This window comes from Drosophila albomicans, chromosome 2R (genome assembly GCF_009650485.2).
Source record: "Drosophila albomicans strain 15112-1751.03 chromosome 2R, ASM965048v2, whole genome shotgun sequence".
Taxonomy (NCBI): domain Eukaryota; kingdom Metazoa; phylum Arthropoda; class Insecta; order Diptera; family Drosophilidae; genus Drosophila; species Drosophila albomicans.
In genome coordinates, this window is record NC_047631.2 from 31,344,647 (window position 1) to 31,357,632 (window position 12,986).

The window sequence follows — 12,986 nt, forward strand, 5'->3', positions numbered from 1 at the left end:
AATTAAATAATACTTTGGTTTGGCAGAGTCAAGTGTTGAATTGCTTAGCCATAATAGTTGCCATAGCCGGGAACGTAGCCACCACCGTAGCCGCCGGGATAGTTGCCAGCATAACCGTTGCCGAGAGCTCCTCCATAGCCAGGGAAACCAACTCCTCCATAGCCGGGATAACCACCACCATAGGAAGGCAAGGGAGCGGGATAACCTTGTTGACCAAACGAAGGGCGTGCGTTGTTGCCACCACCTAAGAAGCCACCGAGGAGATTGCTAAATAGACCACCAAATGGTCCGCCGCCTCCACCACCTCCTCCTCCGCCAAGCAGGCCATTAAGACCAATTATGCGATTATCCACGGGAGCAGCAGGGGAAGCTGACGAGGGACTGGCTCCTTGAGCAGCTCCTGTGGAGGCAGCTCCTGCGCCTGGATATTGATATTGAGCATAGCTGCTGCCAAAGAGGCAAAGCATTAAGAACTGCAAGGATTGTAAATAAGAAATTGTTTGACGCTTTAAGAAGTGAGAAACACTTACAGCACAGCTAATCTTCATGATGATTGGATTTTGTTTGGATGTTGACTGATTGTTTGCTTTGAAGATGTCTCAGCTTATATAACAAGTTCTCAGACTGTACGCCCACATATTAGGCCCGGAACTAGACAGCGACCTTAAACTTGCGATTTGAACTCATTCAATGTTTTTCACACGATTCGCAATAAGTTTTGCATTAGTCGCAGCGACTAACTAAGTCAAATTTGTTTATTTATAATGTAGGCTTGTCATAAACTGGTTCGACTAGCTTTCGATTTCGATTGACAGTTCTTTGAACTCATCGGAAAAAGGAGATACAGGAAGTGAATGAAATGCTATAAAAAGTTTCAACTCGATTCTGCAGTTGATTAGAACTTTTCGACAACATGAAGCTAAACACGGTGAGTTCCAAATTCATCATTGCAAATCTTCAATCCATAATGTGCAATTTCAGGGATCGCTGTTATTGCTACTTTGCGTAGCCTTTGGCGAAGGACATGGCTTTGGTGGCAAGAAGTTTGGAGGGGGCTACGGAGTGGGTTACCCATTGCCATATCCTGTGGCACAACCAGTTCCAGTGCCCGAGCCAATTGTTGTCCCACAACCAATTCCAGTGCCGCAACCTGTTCCAGTGCCAGTTGCAGTGCCTCAGCCTATACCCTACGTACCCTTCAAGCACGGCTGGAAGGGCGGATTGGGTGGCTTTGGTGGTTTTGGAGGTGGCTATGGAGGCTATGGCGGCTATGGTGGTGGCTATCAGAGCTATTCATCGTATAGCTCAGCCAGCGCATTTGGAGGCGGCGCTTATGGTGGTTTCGGAGGATTGGGTGGATTTGGCGGTTTCAAGCGGCGCTAAAATAGATATCGTTAATTTATTTTTATTTTACAAATAGTTTATATAAAAAAATATAAAACAAAAAATTGAATTAGCAAAAAGATTGTTCCCGCCCGGGTTCGAACCGGGGACCTTGTGCGTGTGAAGCACACGTGATAACCACTACACTACGGAAACCTACATTTAGATGCGATGTTATTTTCTATTAAAAACTGATTGCATTAAAACGCCATCTACAGTTCATGTACTAGTTTGACAGCGTTGAAAAATGCGCGCCATCTAGCGGAACAATAATGTAGCAATCAGAGATAGCAATTCAATTTGGTTTGTTGAGCTGGATAAAATTAATTGGATTGAGTTATGACCAACTATATATTCCGATTGGACAATTATCAAGTAAGAAAGTTACAGTCGTTAAAATTACGCAACTAATAAATATAACGAAAAATACTGTCAGCGGAATTAAATAGTGGTAAATTGCCCAATCTTAAAATTCAAGATTATTCTTGTTTGAAGAATGCGAAAATCCCAAAATTTAACCACGAAGGAAAATCTTAAATCAAGATCAACCTAAAAATCTTATTTCATCAAATTTTTTTTAAGATCAAAAAAAACTTAAATTAAGATTTACAATCTACTTTTTGATCTAGATTTTTCTTTCTATGTATAAATAAATAAATATAAATTTCCTTTTATCTTCAATGCAATACTCATTTTTGTAAATAACACTAAGTGCATGTTTATTGTGATATGAGCTTAAAACTAAATAACAAATAGAATGATGCTAATGGCAAGAAGTCTCTGGTTGAGCTTTTGGCTCGCTTATTTGCCCCACAGGCCACCACCGCCGAATCCACCGCCTCCGAATCCACCGCCTCCATAGCTGCCGCCTCCATAACTGCCGCCGCTGCTGTAGTGGCTCTCATGATGCTCCTCGTGATGCTCGTAGCCGCCGCTGTGGCCGCCATAACCACCGAAGCCGCCGCCAACATTCACGCCTCCACCGAATCCGCCGCTGATGCCACCGCCAAGTCCAGCACCCAAAGCGCCGCCAATCAAACCAGCCTTAAGGCCCAGCAGCTTTGGGGTACGCGCTTTCACCTTGACGAAACCGCCATGTGGACCTTTGAAGGCAAGAAGCTTCAGCTTGCCAGCGTTGGCTTCATGGAGCAGGAAGACTAAGCAGATGCCCAGGAGGAGAAGTAAATTTTGTGGACGCTGCAAAGAAATGAAAAAGGGTTTTTAGTAACACAAAATTATTTTTATTTTTAGAAAAAAAAACACTTTATGAAAAACAATTTATAAACACAAATATTTTTTTTTACTTATCAACACTTTAAAAGAAAGTTCCAACATTTAAAGAAAAGCTTTTAAGGCGAAGCCTTTGCAGACAGTGCTTTAAAAATAAATTAGTGCTCATTTTAATTATATCTAATATAAGCAAATAAATAAATGCTTCTAACATATTTAAATCAACTTCAGTGTAAAGTTGACAATATCAATTTGTCAAATACATATTTGGAAAATCTTTAATCTTTATTAATCTTTGATTTATCTTTGTTGTGTTAAACAAATCTATTCACTTTAAAGATTAATCTTGTGTTTATTCCGAACCTTATTAATTTTATTGTTGCACACACTTTAAAGTTGTAATTGAAAACATTTAGTTACTCACAATGATTTGCATTTTACAGCTTTTGGTATCCGCTTTTTATTTGATGGCCTCGAATATTTATGTTTGTGTTTTATTAATGTACTTTTATTGTCCAATTTGTAATCCGTCCAAGCTCAAATGCTCAAATATATCTTCGCCGATTTATAAGGTAACATATGATGTCGCTTGCATGGACCACGACGCGTCTGCAATTGAAGCGACTGCGCGGCAAGCGATCACTTTTTATCTCTTTAGCGTGTTTTTTCTTTCATTGCCCTTATGCAATCGCCGCTTGTCAAGATCTCGTTTTACCTTTGAGCTTTTGTTGTTATTGTTGTTGTGTGAACTTCAGTTCAGTTGTTCATATGTGTATCTGTGTCTGTATGTGTGTGTGTTGGCATCTTTGTCTCATGCACACAAATTGACCCTGAAAATTTCTGGTTTTTGAGCTGAATAGGAGCGCAGATATAAAGCACAAAAAAAAGCAAAATAATATCAAATATATGTGACAGAAACTCTGAAAAGTAGGAGCTAACAGTAAATTATTATGAATGGCCAATGGACACGCTGCTCTAATTTAGGGTATTTCCAGTCTCAGCAGTTGACTTAAATTAACACACAAATTAGGCATTTCGCTCGGAAGTAAATTTTTGATTTCCTATTGTCGAAGAAGTGTTCGAGAATTTCCATAGAGAGATCACAATTGAAATATATAAGTAAAGATGATAAATTGCCTAATTCAACTAATTTTTGAATACTAAAAATTGCAGGCAATAAAGCACGTGAATCATCATCACCAATTTTGGGTATTTACGTTTTATTGACCTCCAAAACGTCAAAAGACCAACAAATAGAAATCGTTTAACTAAAAAAACAGAAATTTCCAGCAGTTAACAACACAACACACATATCTACATCTACATTTGTAAGCTGGCTCATTTGCCATAGCCAAAGTATGGATTTCTAAAGCCGCCTCCAGCTCCATAATTGCCATAATTATTGTATTGAAATTGATTCGACTGCTGCTGATAACCCGCTTCGTAGCCTCCTCCAAATCCTCCGCCATATCCTGCACCTGGCCATCCATATCCATATCCTGGATTGCCAAAGCCATAGCCATAGTTGCCACTGCTACTGCTCGCTGCAGCACTTGCACTCGCTCCAGACGAGGCGTAGTTGCCTCCTCCATATCCTCCAAAAGGCGCAAAGCCATATCCTGAGCCTGGGAACTGAGGCGCACTCAAGCAAGCCACAGCGAGGCAGCTCAGTATAAAGCAAGCGAAATAAAACTGTGAATAAGAAAAGGTTTAATCAAGTTGTAGCTGATAGAACTTGGAAGACGCACCTGCATAGTTGAAGAATCAAAACTGTAGTGACAATTGACTCGCAAATTTGCCATTTATTAAAGCCAATTTAAACGGAAGCCAAATCCAAAGTAATTACTTATTAATGGCATATAATTAACTAAACTAAATTATTGTACGAACTTGAAGACAGTTGAAAATAATAGCAAAAACAATAAGCACAATAGAAATATTAAGAATGAACTTTGCTGGGATTTTCCAAAGTGACAGCAACTAAAATAATTCTAAAACATCATATGTAAACCTTGTAGGCAATTTAGTTTAGTTCTTTTCATATTAAAATAAAATATGTATTGTGCTGACTTGCAAAATATGAATTACCACTAAAGCATGAAATCCAATCAGTTTGCAAATGTTGCGGAAGGCGTAATACAAATCCATCATCATCGCAAGTAACAAAGTCATCAAAACTTTGTCTAACATTTGACTAAGTAAAGCTGACATGCCCCCAAACAAGTGACTTCCTCATGCTGATGTGGGTGGCTTTTTGGCAACTCCAGCTGACGTCAGCAAAGCAATCAACACAGAGGTGAATAAACTGCGTTCAACGAAAGTGAAGGCATAACATTATTCATACAGAATAAACACAAAGAGTAAATAGATTGAAAGGGGGCTCGGGGTGTAATGTTATAGTTAGTACTGAGTACTTGCAGATTAAACAAATCAAATCGTTAGCAAGTGCTAATGAGCCAACTGAATGCTGATCGCAATCGGAGTCGCAGTCGCTGAGGGTTCCGGCAGCTCCACGCCTAATGCTTCGCTGCACGTTCTCTTGCGAGTTCGTTGCCTAAGTCTTTTGTTTTAGTGCTTTGGTATTTTAATGTCGCTTATAGCCGAATACTCTAGCTGTAAAGTTGCTAAGCTGTGGTAAAAGGTAAAACAATGTTTTTTTTTGAAAAGAATGGAAATACAAATTTTTTTTATTTATTAAGCCAAATATTTTGAAAAATAATAGAAGTTAGACAATACAGTAAATTACATTTGAAATAAAATTATATAAAAATAATAATATCAAATTTATATTTTTTATAATATATATAATAGGAGAAGTAAGACAAAACTTTTAAAGAGTAATTAATAATTTAAACAAAAATGTATATAAATAAGAATACAAAACATAAGTACCTTTAAAGAAAAAGTAAAAAATTCCTGGAAATACTAAAAGTAATTATTTACTATATTAAGAAAAGAAATGAGAATTAACTACATGTTTAAATTATCTCTAATTTGACTATTATAAAATTCATGTACTATGTATATATAAATGAAAGAATAAGCGAAAGATAAATTATGGTTCTTTTAACAAAATGTATACAAAGAAAAGACTAAGGAATGATTTATAGCCTCGCAGTTAAAATGAGCATTACTCATCTTGAAACTAGCTTCAAAGTCCTTAAACACAGAATAAAGAAACTAAGAAGCGGAGCTCAAAAAAATACCTTCAAAACTGGTTACTGGGTTAATGAGTTAATGCAAGAGTATGCAAGCATCGGCTAGCTGGGAAATTCTGTCTTATGATCACTCAAGTGATTATTTTTATTGGGTTTTTTTTCAGCTGTGTGTGATCTTGATCTTCCACAACGACGACGACGACGACAAGCAGCAATCTGCGGTACGATAATACGGCAATTGCCTTAACCCTCAACAGATTTTGTAGACTTGTATCGTAGACTATATGTACATATGTTTATTTTGACAATCGACGAAAATTAACGCATTCTGAGGCCCATTGTCAGCTGGTCATTGAAGAAGGGGTATTCCATGATTTCGTCACTAACTGGTTCTGCTCTCAGATTCAGTTTCAGATTCGCTGTTGCTGTTTGTTCTGCAATTTGCGTAGAATTACTTGGCAATGCGTGGCGCGTACTTTTCAGCTTCTTCTTATTTTGGGGGGGAACTATGCACGAATTCAGCGGGCTATATAAATGCCAAGCACTTCACAATTGCAATTTAGTTTCGTTATCGAATCGGTGCGCAACACAACCACCATCCAGTATCCACACTTAAATATATAATTATTCGTATGGCGCGCTTTTGTTGTGTACGTTCAGTTGGTTGCCTTCTTTCAACTTGATGCAGTTGCTCATCGTTTGTGGTTTCTTTTCTTGCAGTTGTTGGTGCTGCTCGCAGTAGCTGGCTATGGAGTCGCTGCACCTGCACCGGGCAAAGCCCAGGGACGCACATTTGGATTGCTTGGCGGTGGCTTAGGCGGAGGTGTTGGACTCAGCGCTGGCATTGGCTTGAATGCCGGTCTCTATAGTGGATTTGGAGGTGGTCATGGAGGTGGCTTCGGTGGTGGCTACTATCCAGGCGGTGGCTATGGAGGCTATGGCCGACCTGGCTTTGGCGGTGGTTACTATCCAGGAGGAGGCTATGGCGGAGGCTACGGCGGTGGCTATGGAGGTTATCCAGGTGGCGGCTATGGCGGCGGTTTCTATCCCGGCGGTGGCTACAACAACTTCGGTGGCTCCTATGGTGGTCAGTACAGTCAATCGCAGTCGCAGTACTCCAACAACTATTACAATGGCGGCTATGGCGGTGGCGGTGGCTTCTTTGGCAAATAAGCCTCAGTGTGTGTGTGATCTTTACTTAATGCTTAGTTATCTCTTGTTATTTGTACTGAAAAATAAACAAAAATGATGAACGCCAAAAGTTCCCCTGAAATCCGGTTTTTCCTCTTGTAATTGTGCACCGTGTTGTCCTTGTTATTGTTGTTCCTCTAGTCGATGTTGTTGTTGTTGCTGTTGTTGTTGGCGTCGCCTTCTTCACTTTAATGCGCAGAACGCGACGTGCATAAATTTAATGTGGCAGAGATGAGAGATTTATTTAAGTACGTGCATGAGTAAGATCTCGAGCAAAGACCAGGAATATTCTACGACTATTATTCATCGCAATTGGCGGCGGAGATAATAAAGCAGCATAAATGTAATTTATGCATGTGCTCAGTATAATGGGGAATCCCAACTATTTCATTTTGAATACTTATTTCAAACACAAAAAATGAATACATTATTTTTGCGAGTTGCGAACAATTTGTTTGGGGATGTCATTAATTATTGCTATTGAAAGATGTGTAGAAATACATTTAATTATTTCGAGCCAAAATTTGAATTATTAAGATTGTATTTTAATACCCAATTCCTTTTTTATTTAATGTAAATACTCTCAATAATTTATTATTAAATGTATATGAAATATTCAACAAGTATTTTAGGCTGTAAATCGAAAAAGTTGCCGCTGTGAAATAATATTGAATGATATTCGTGCAGAATTTTCTAGAATTTTTATTTTATTTTAACATTCCAATGATTTCTCAACTAATATGATTATTTATATCGAAATAGTGGCAAAATATGTGTACAAAAATATTTGATTGTTTCGAGCCAAATTTTGAATTATTAAGATTGTATTTTATCACCCAAAATGATTTGTTATGTGATAGGAATAGTCTTATTTATTTTTAAGGAAATCTAAAATACTCAAAAGGTGAACTTCATTTGGATGGATTCGATTTGATTTGAAATGGATTTACCATAATTGTAATATTATTTTAATAAATAATATTCAAATGTTTTCTCATCTGGCGTCTATGCTTTTAAAATTGTTTTTTTTATCCACTTTGTACAAACATTTTTAGAATTCTTCAAATACTTGCAGATGTGTGGCAAAATATTCAATTGTTCCGTACTGACTTTGAAATTATGATAATTTTTGTTAGTTATTATTTAGTAAATAAAAATATTGGCAGTTCAATTTTAGGGGAATCCTCAGTTAAAATTTATGCTCTGTTCAACTCAACTTAAAATAATATTCAGCAAATCTTTTAAATGCAAATAGCACTCCAATATTTACACATTTTGCTGTAATCATGTGAAAGAGAATGAGCTCAGATTATATTTCCGTGCAATAAATTTAAGAAGTGTCATGATTTCCCACTTCTGTTTAATATTCTTAAGATGGATTTATGGACTTGGAATATTTAAAGCCAAGAAACATTTAAAAAACAATAAAGTTTATTTTATACTTAAACTTAAATAAGAGTCGTTTGATTTTAGCTAATCTCGTTGATATCCTTATCCATAGCTGCTGCGATAATTCCTGACATTATAGGCGCCTGTCTGATAGACCGGCTGCACTTGACCCGTGAGCTGTTGAATGATGCCATTGACTGTCGTGGCCACGCCTCCCACAAGCTGAGCTGGCGTCACTGGTGGCTGGAAAGGAAGACAAATTAGCAAAGATCGATAACTAATTACTTCAGTTCACTTACAGCGCCTGCTGAATCGTAGTACACTCGATTGGGCACAGGACGACGCACTGGGACAGCAACTGGAGTTGGATTGTAGTTGGGATCAACGGCAGGATCGCTCTGTGGATCGTTGGCAACTGAAGCGGCAGCTGGTCGCAAGGGCAGCGGATCAGCGAGTGGCACAGTGGTGGCTAGGCTGTTCTGCAATATGCCCGGGGCAAAGAGCGACAGCCAGGTGGCAAATGGCGCATAGGGACGCACAGGTACGGGAACGGGAACAGGAGCAACTGGATCAGAGAGAAGACCGCCACCTAAACCACCTAAGCCACCTAATCCTCCACCATAGCCACCATAGCCACGACAGCCGCCTGCACCGCCATACACGTTGTACACATTCAGGTCGAAAAGAAATCGTCCCTGCTCAACGGCATCCTTCTGAGCGCCGCTGGCATCGCGGCCAAAGGGAATACAAGGTCTGCCATAGCCATAAGCTCCAGCTGCTGCATAAGGTCGATAGAGTTTCTTTAGCTTCTTCTTGAGCAGCAGCGTCTTGGTGTCGCCCTCATCGCTGTTGAGATCATCCAGTTCCTGATTCTGCGCACCCGCAAACTTGGCATTCTCCTTGTCCGATTTGCTGCTGATGTTGCTGCTTTGTCGACTCAAGCGACTGCTCTGCGAGTTGTAGTTGTTGTTGTAGTTGGCGATGGCTGCCAGACGTCGATTGTAATAGGAATTGTAATCGTTGTAGACACGCGACGCGGCGACACAATAACCGAGTGTGCCGATCAACAGCAGCCAGACGAACTGCATCGTTACCGAGGATAATTTTGTGGGACTTCGTCACTCTGTGGCACTTGCGACGCTGCGGCGCGTTGGCAATGGACTATGTTGCCAGCTTGGAGCACGCCCCAATTTATCACCTCTGCGCAAAAAATGAAACCAACGAAAATTGCTAACAACATGGCAAATTTGCTGTTTTTCCCTTAGAAGGCAGCAGCAGGCGATTGCACAATGCTCATTTTGTTTTTAATTGGCTCGCATTTTTCCGCAGTCGCATTCGTATTCGCATTGTACGAGTCTGCGATAAATATGCTAATAGAAGCCGCCCACGCACAGCCACAGCGTCATCATCATCATCATGATGATTGCGCCCACATGACACAGTGAATTAAAGAAAGAAAGAAAAAACATGTTACAAGCGAGCGACGCTTGTGCATTGACCTGTGTCAAATGATGCCACAAAACTGAGTTGAGCAGCCAGGCGTAGGGAGCTCTAACTTGATGCTGCTTTCGCTTGTAGCCAAAAAATTAATAACACCAAGTCAAGTGGGTCAATGTCACATGGCTGAATCAGCTGGCAAAGCTAAACGCTACTCTTGTCTAGCTTAATGTTTACAATTTCGATTTATTCATATCTGCTGTGCAAGTGTAAAACTGCCTGCTGCTGATATGTATTACAATTAATAAATATATAGTACATACTATAGTAGTTTACTTTAAGCACACGTACAAAAAAACACTTTTCAAGCCTCGCAACTTACATTTAAGACTTAGAACTACAAAACAAGTCTGTACAATTGAGAAATATAGGTGACAAGACATCAGACTAACTAACAGTAAGAGCTACCTAACTACACGAATATATGTGTGTATATAGTTTGGATTGATTGAAAGCTTAAAAGACTGTGTGCGTCATAAGAGTCTCTGTCTTGAGCAAGAGTTACAACTAAACCGCGATCTTAGGCTTGCTGGCCTCGGCACGTTTGCGTTTCGCCCTCAAGCGTTGATTGCAATACACGCGCAGAAAGATGGCCACGAATACGATGAGCACACCAAAGATGCCCAGCAACGTAATGCTGTGTTGATAGATGAAACAGGAAAGCATTATGGCAGCGGCCTGTAAATAAAACAAAGAAAGAGTGTGAGAGAGTGAGTTGTATATCAAATTCATGGCATTCAAAGTGCGGGCCACTCACCTGTCGCAGCGTCATGATGATGGTAAACACAACTGGGCCAAACACATCAATTGTGTGGTAGATAAACAATTGGCCAACCGCCGAACAGATGGATAGAACAACCATGTCGAACACGAACTTTGGATGCTACAAGTAAAACCAAATATTTGTAAACAAAAGCAAACAATTGGCTGGATGACTGAACTATAGAAAATCCCCGACAAAGTAAATTAGCACATGTCAAATAAACGAATAAACTATGTGCATAAATAGATAAGTAGATTCCCCGATTGCGAAATGATGCAACTGTCTAAATAGACTTTGAAGAAAGATAGGCAGGAATGGACATAAATTAAAGGTGTGTAAATGCAACGTTAAAGCAAGTGCAGTGCAGAGTAATGTTAGCATTAGATACATTAAGATAAGATAGTTGTTAATTAAGGTTTGTAATTGGAAAAAAATTTAGACAGAAGTATACACAATTCTAAAGGAATGAAGCAATGAAGGAAAGATAATTAATGGATTCTCTGTTGACTCACCTCTGTGGCAAATGCGAGCGAATCCATGAAGCCGCCCTGCATGGAGAGTGAGGCGCCCGTGAAGATCGATGAGAACAGATTGACGCCGCACATCATTTGCAGCGAACTCATGCCGTAGCTCTTGAACAATCCGCCCTGCCAGTTGGCCGTGAAGCTGTCGAAGACCATGTACATGGATAGCAGAAAGATGCCCGTCAATGTGGTCACTCCACTCGCTTTGCTGTTATCCGACGAGCCACTCATGAAGAAAATCATGCCCAGGGAAATGAGCAAAGCTGTGAAATACTCATACGATTCGTATTTGGCTTTCGACATGATTTTGCCCATCAACATGACGGGAATAATCTTGCAGGACTTGGCCAACACTTGTGTGGGAAAGTTTACAAACTTCAGAGCCTCGTATTGGAACCAGGCGCTCATAATGTTTGAGAACGAGGCAAAGGAATACTTGTAGAGTGGCGCCCGGTGTCTTCCCGGAACTGGTTGCCATTGCATATAGATGAGGGCCACAAAGAAGGCGAGCAGTCGGTTGGCAAAGACCAGAAACTGTGAATCCTTGAATTTGGCACTTTCTCCGTTGAAGTTGTAGTAATGCTGCGTCATAATTTTCTCCTGCAACACACCCCACGTCAGGTAGGAGACCATGAGGCCGCCAAAGCACCAAAATAGCTGCACAGCCTCCTGGGAACTTGTGCGTTTAATTTGCGTGCGTTCTCGCTCGTTTGGAGTGAGTTCCAGGGGGTCGTAGCCGGAGTTCCCTGTGATGCACATGTTGACAGCGGTGTGCAGTAGCGTTTTGTTGCCACGCTCCAGATAATTTGAACGCTGCACATATTTGTAGATCAAATAGCCTGGCACAAAGACGCAACTATAGCCGAAGCAATTGACAAGTAGCTTAAGCAACCAGGCATAATCCTTGGACTGTGACTCCACCAGCTGAGACAGCGTCATGTCCACCACATAGCGACCACCCAGAGAAATGCGCAGCAGATCCGAAAAGAAGTGAATAACGAGTAGGCTGACAACGATGAAGGAGCTGCAAGGAGACACATTAGAAAAAGATACAAACAATATTACATATTACTTACCATATTACTAGCTCTGGTGTACGAGTTCCCATCTTGTAGACGACCATGTGGCAGCTTTGTCTGCTTTCGACTGTTTCTTGCTCTTCTTTGGGTTCAAGTTCGAGCCACCACAAGAATTTGCTGACACGTTCGAAATTTATGTAGTTGCCAAATAATCACGCCCCAAGCGTTCTTCTAGCCGGTAAAGTCAAGTGTCACAAGTTCAATAACCGCTCAAACAAGTTTTTTGAATACGATAAGCAGCACAACAACAACAAATACGTGAAGACTTTTGTTTATATGTAACTAATAACTATGCATATGTTCATCCATATGTTTATTTACGTTTGGTCTGCATAGCACAAAGCGTTGCGTGATGTTTGCTTTATATAAAGACGAGATGAAGCTGATTGATGACACAGCCGCACTTGTGCCGCGGCTGTGCTAATATTATACGCATTTCATTATTAATTACACCTTAAAACTCTCGCGCTGTGTAGAAAATTCAACTATTATGATAAGTGGCTGCTTGCCAGCGGTGCCAGATCGCGTCGATTGCATCTATTGTGAATGAGCATTCAAATTTTGCAGCCCTGCAAGAAGTGTGGCCATTGAGACTGATATTTGTTATATTTGTACTTAACTTAGTTTAGCAACTCCATAAACAAAAATACATTTATATATTTGTCAGCATGCCAGAAATACTTTTAAAAATTTATATAAGCTTTATAAAATGCAATCAAGCTGCTATGCAACATTGTATATTTTAGTATATTTGTAGTCGTAAAACTGTATG

General features: G+C 40.0%; 7 protein-coding genes and 1 non-coding gene across 8 annotated transcripts; 2 read left to right on the top strand and 6 right to left on the bottom strand.

Annotated features, from left to right (window-relative positions):
• Positions 1-44: 44 nt before the first annotated feature.
• Positions 45-675, bottom strand: LOC117575052 (uncharacterized). Its single transcript, XM_034259134.2, has 2 exons — positions 531-675; positions 45-473 (listed from the first exon to the last, which is right to left on the bottom strand). The coding sequence occupies exons 1-2, from the start codon at positions 546-548 to the stop codon at positions 45-47; spliced, it is 447 nt and encodes a 148-aa protein (XP_034115025.1). The 5' UTR covers positions 549-675.
• Positions 676-817: 142 nt separating this feature from the next.
• LOC117574449 (keratin-associated protein 19-2) lies at positions 818-1,420 on the top strand. Its single transcript, XM_034258287.2, has 2 exons — positions 818-928; positions 982-1,420. Exons 1-2 carry the CDS (start codon positions 914-916, stop codon positions 1,381-1,383), a joined length of 417 nt encoding a protein of 138 aa, XP_034114178.1. The 5' UTR covers positions 818-913; the 3' UTR covers positions 1,384-1,420.
• Positions 1,421-1,466: 46 nt separating this feature from the next.
• On the bottom strand, positions 1,467-1,539 carry Trnav-cac (transfer RNA valine (anticodon CAC)). The gene has a single exon. It is a non-coding gene; the product is annotated as a tRNA-Val (tRNA).
• A 547-nt stretch (positions 1,540-2,086) lies between these two features.
• Positions 2,087-3,182, bottom strand: LOC117574450 (pupal cuticle protein Edg-91). Its single transcript, XM_034258288.2, has 2 exons — positions 3,038-3,182; positions 2,087-2,580 (listed from the first exon to the last, which is right to left on the bottom strand). Exons 1-2 carry the CDS (start codon positions 3,047-3,049, stop codon positions 2,185-2,187), a joined length of 408 nt encoding a protein of 135 aa, XP_034114179.2. The 5' UTR covers positions 3,050-3,182; the 3' UTR covers positions 2,087-2,184.
• Positions 3,183-3,951: 769 nt separating this feature from the next.
• LOC127565948 (keratin-associated protein 19-2) lies at positions 3,952-4,367 on the bottom strand. Its single transcript, XM_052006911.1, has 2 exons — positions 4,362-4,367; positions 3,952-4,305 (listed from the first exon to the last, which is right to left on the bottom strand). Exons 1-2 carry the CDS (start codon positions 4,365-4,367, stop codon positions 3,952-3,954), a joined length of 360 nt encoding a protein of 119 aa, XP_051862871.1.
• A 1,958-nt stretch (positions 4,368-6,325) lies between these two features.
• On the top strand, positions 6,326-6,944 carry LOC117575680 (pupal cuticle protein Edg-91). Its single transcript, XM_034259968.2, has 2 exons — positions 6,326-6,421; positions 6,492-6,944. Exons 1-2 carry the CDS (start codon positions 6,404-6,406, stop codon positions 6,942-6,944), a joined length of 471 nt encoding a protein of 156 aa, XP_034115859.1. The 5' UTR covers positions 6,326-6,403.
• A 1,464-nt stretch (positions 6,945-8,408) lies between these two features.
• Positions 8,409-9,964, bottom strand: LOC117575245 (uncharacterized). The gene is made up of 2 exons (XM_034259377.2): positions 8,651-9,964; positions 8,409-8,594 (listed from the first exon to the last, which is right to left on the bottom strand). Exons 1-2 carry the CDS (start codon positions 9,437-9,439, stop codon positions 8,454-8,456), a joined length of 930 nt encoding a protein of 309 aa, XP_034115268.1. The 5' UTR covers positions 9,440-9,964; the 3' UTR covers positions 8,409-8,453.
• A 50-nt stretch (positions 9,965-10,014) lies between these two features.
• On the bottom strand, positions 10,015-12,831 carry LOC117576613 (adenosine 3'-phospho 5'-phosphosulfate transporter 1). The gene is made up of 4 exons (XM_034261517.2): positions 12,212-12,831; positions 11,124-12,159; positions 10,606-10,731; positions 10,015-10,526 (listed from the first exon to the last, which is right to left on the bottom strand). The coding sequence occupies exons 1-4, from the start codon at positions 12,256-12,258 to the stop codon at positions 10,356-10,358; spliced, it is 1,380 nt and encodes a 459-aa protein (XP_034117408.1). The 5' UTR covers positions 12,259-12,831; the 3' UTR covers positions 10,015-10,355.
• Between the last annotated feature and the right edge of the window lie 155 nt (positions 12,832-12,986).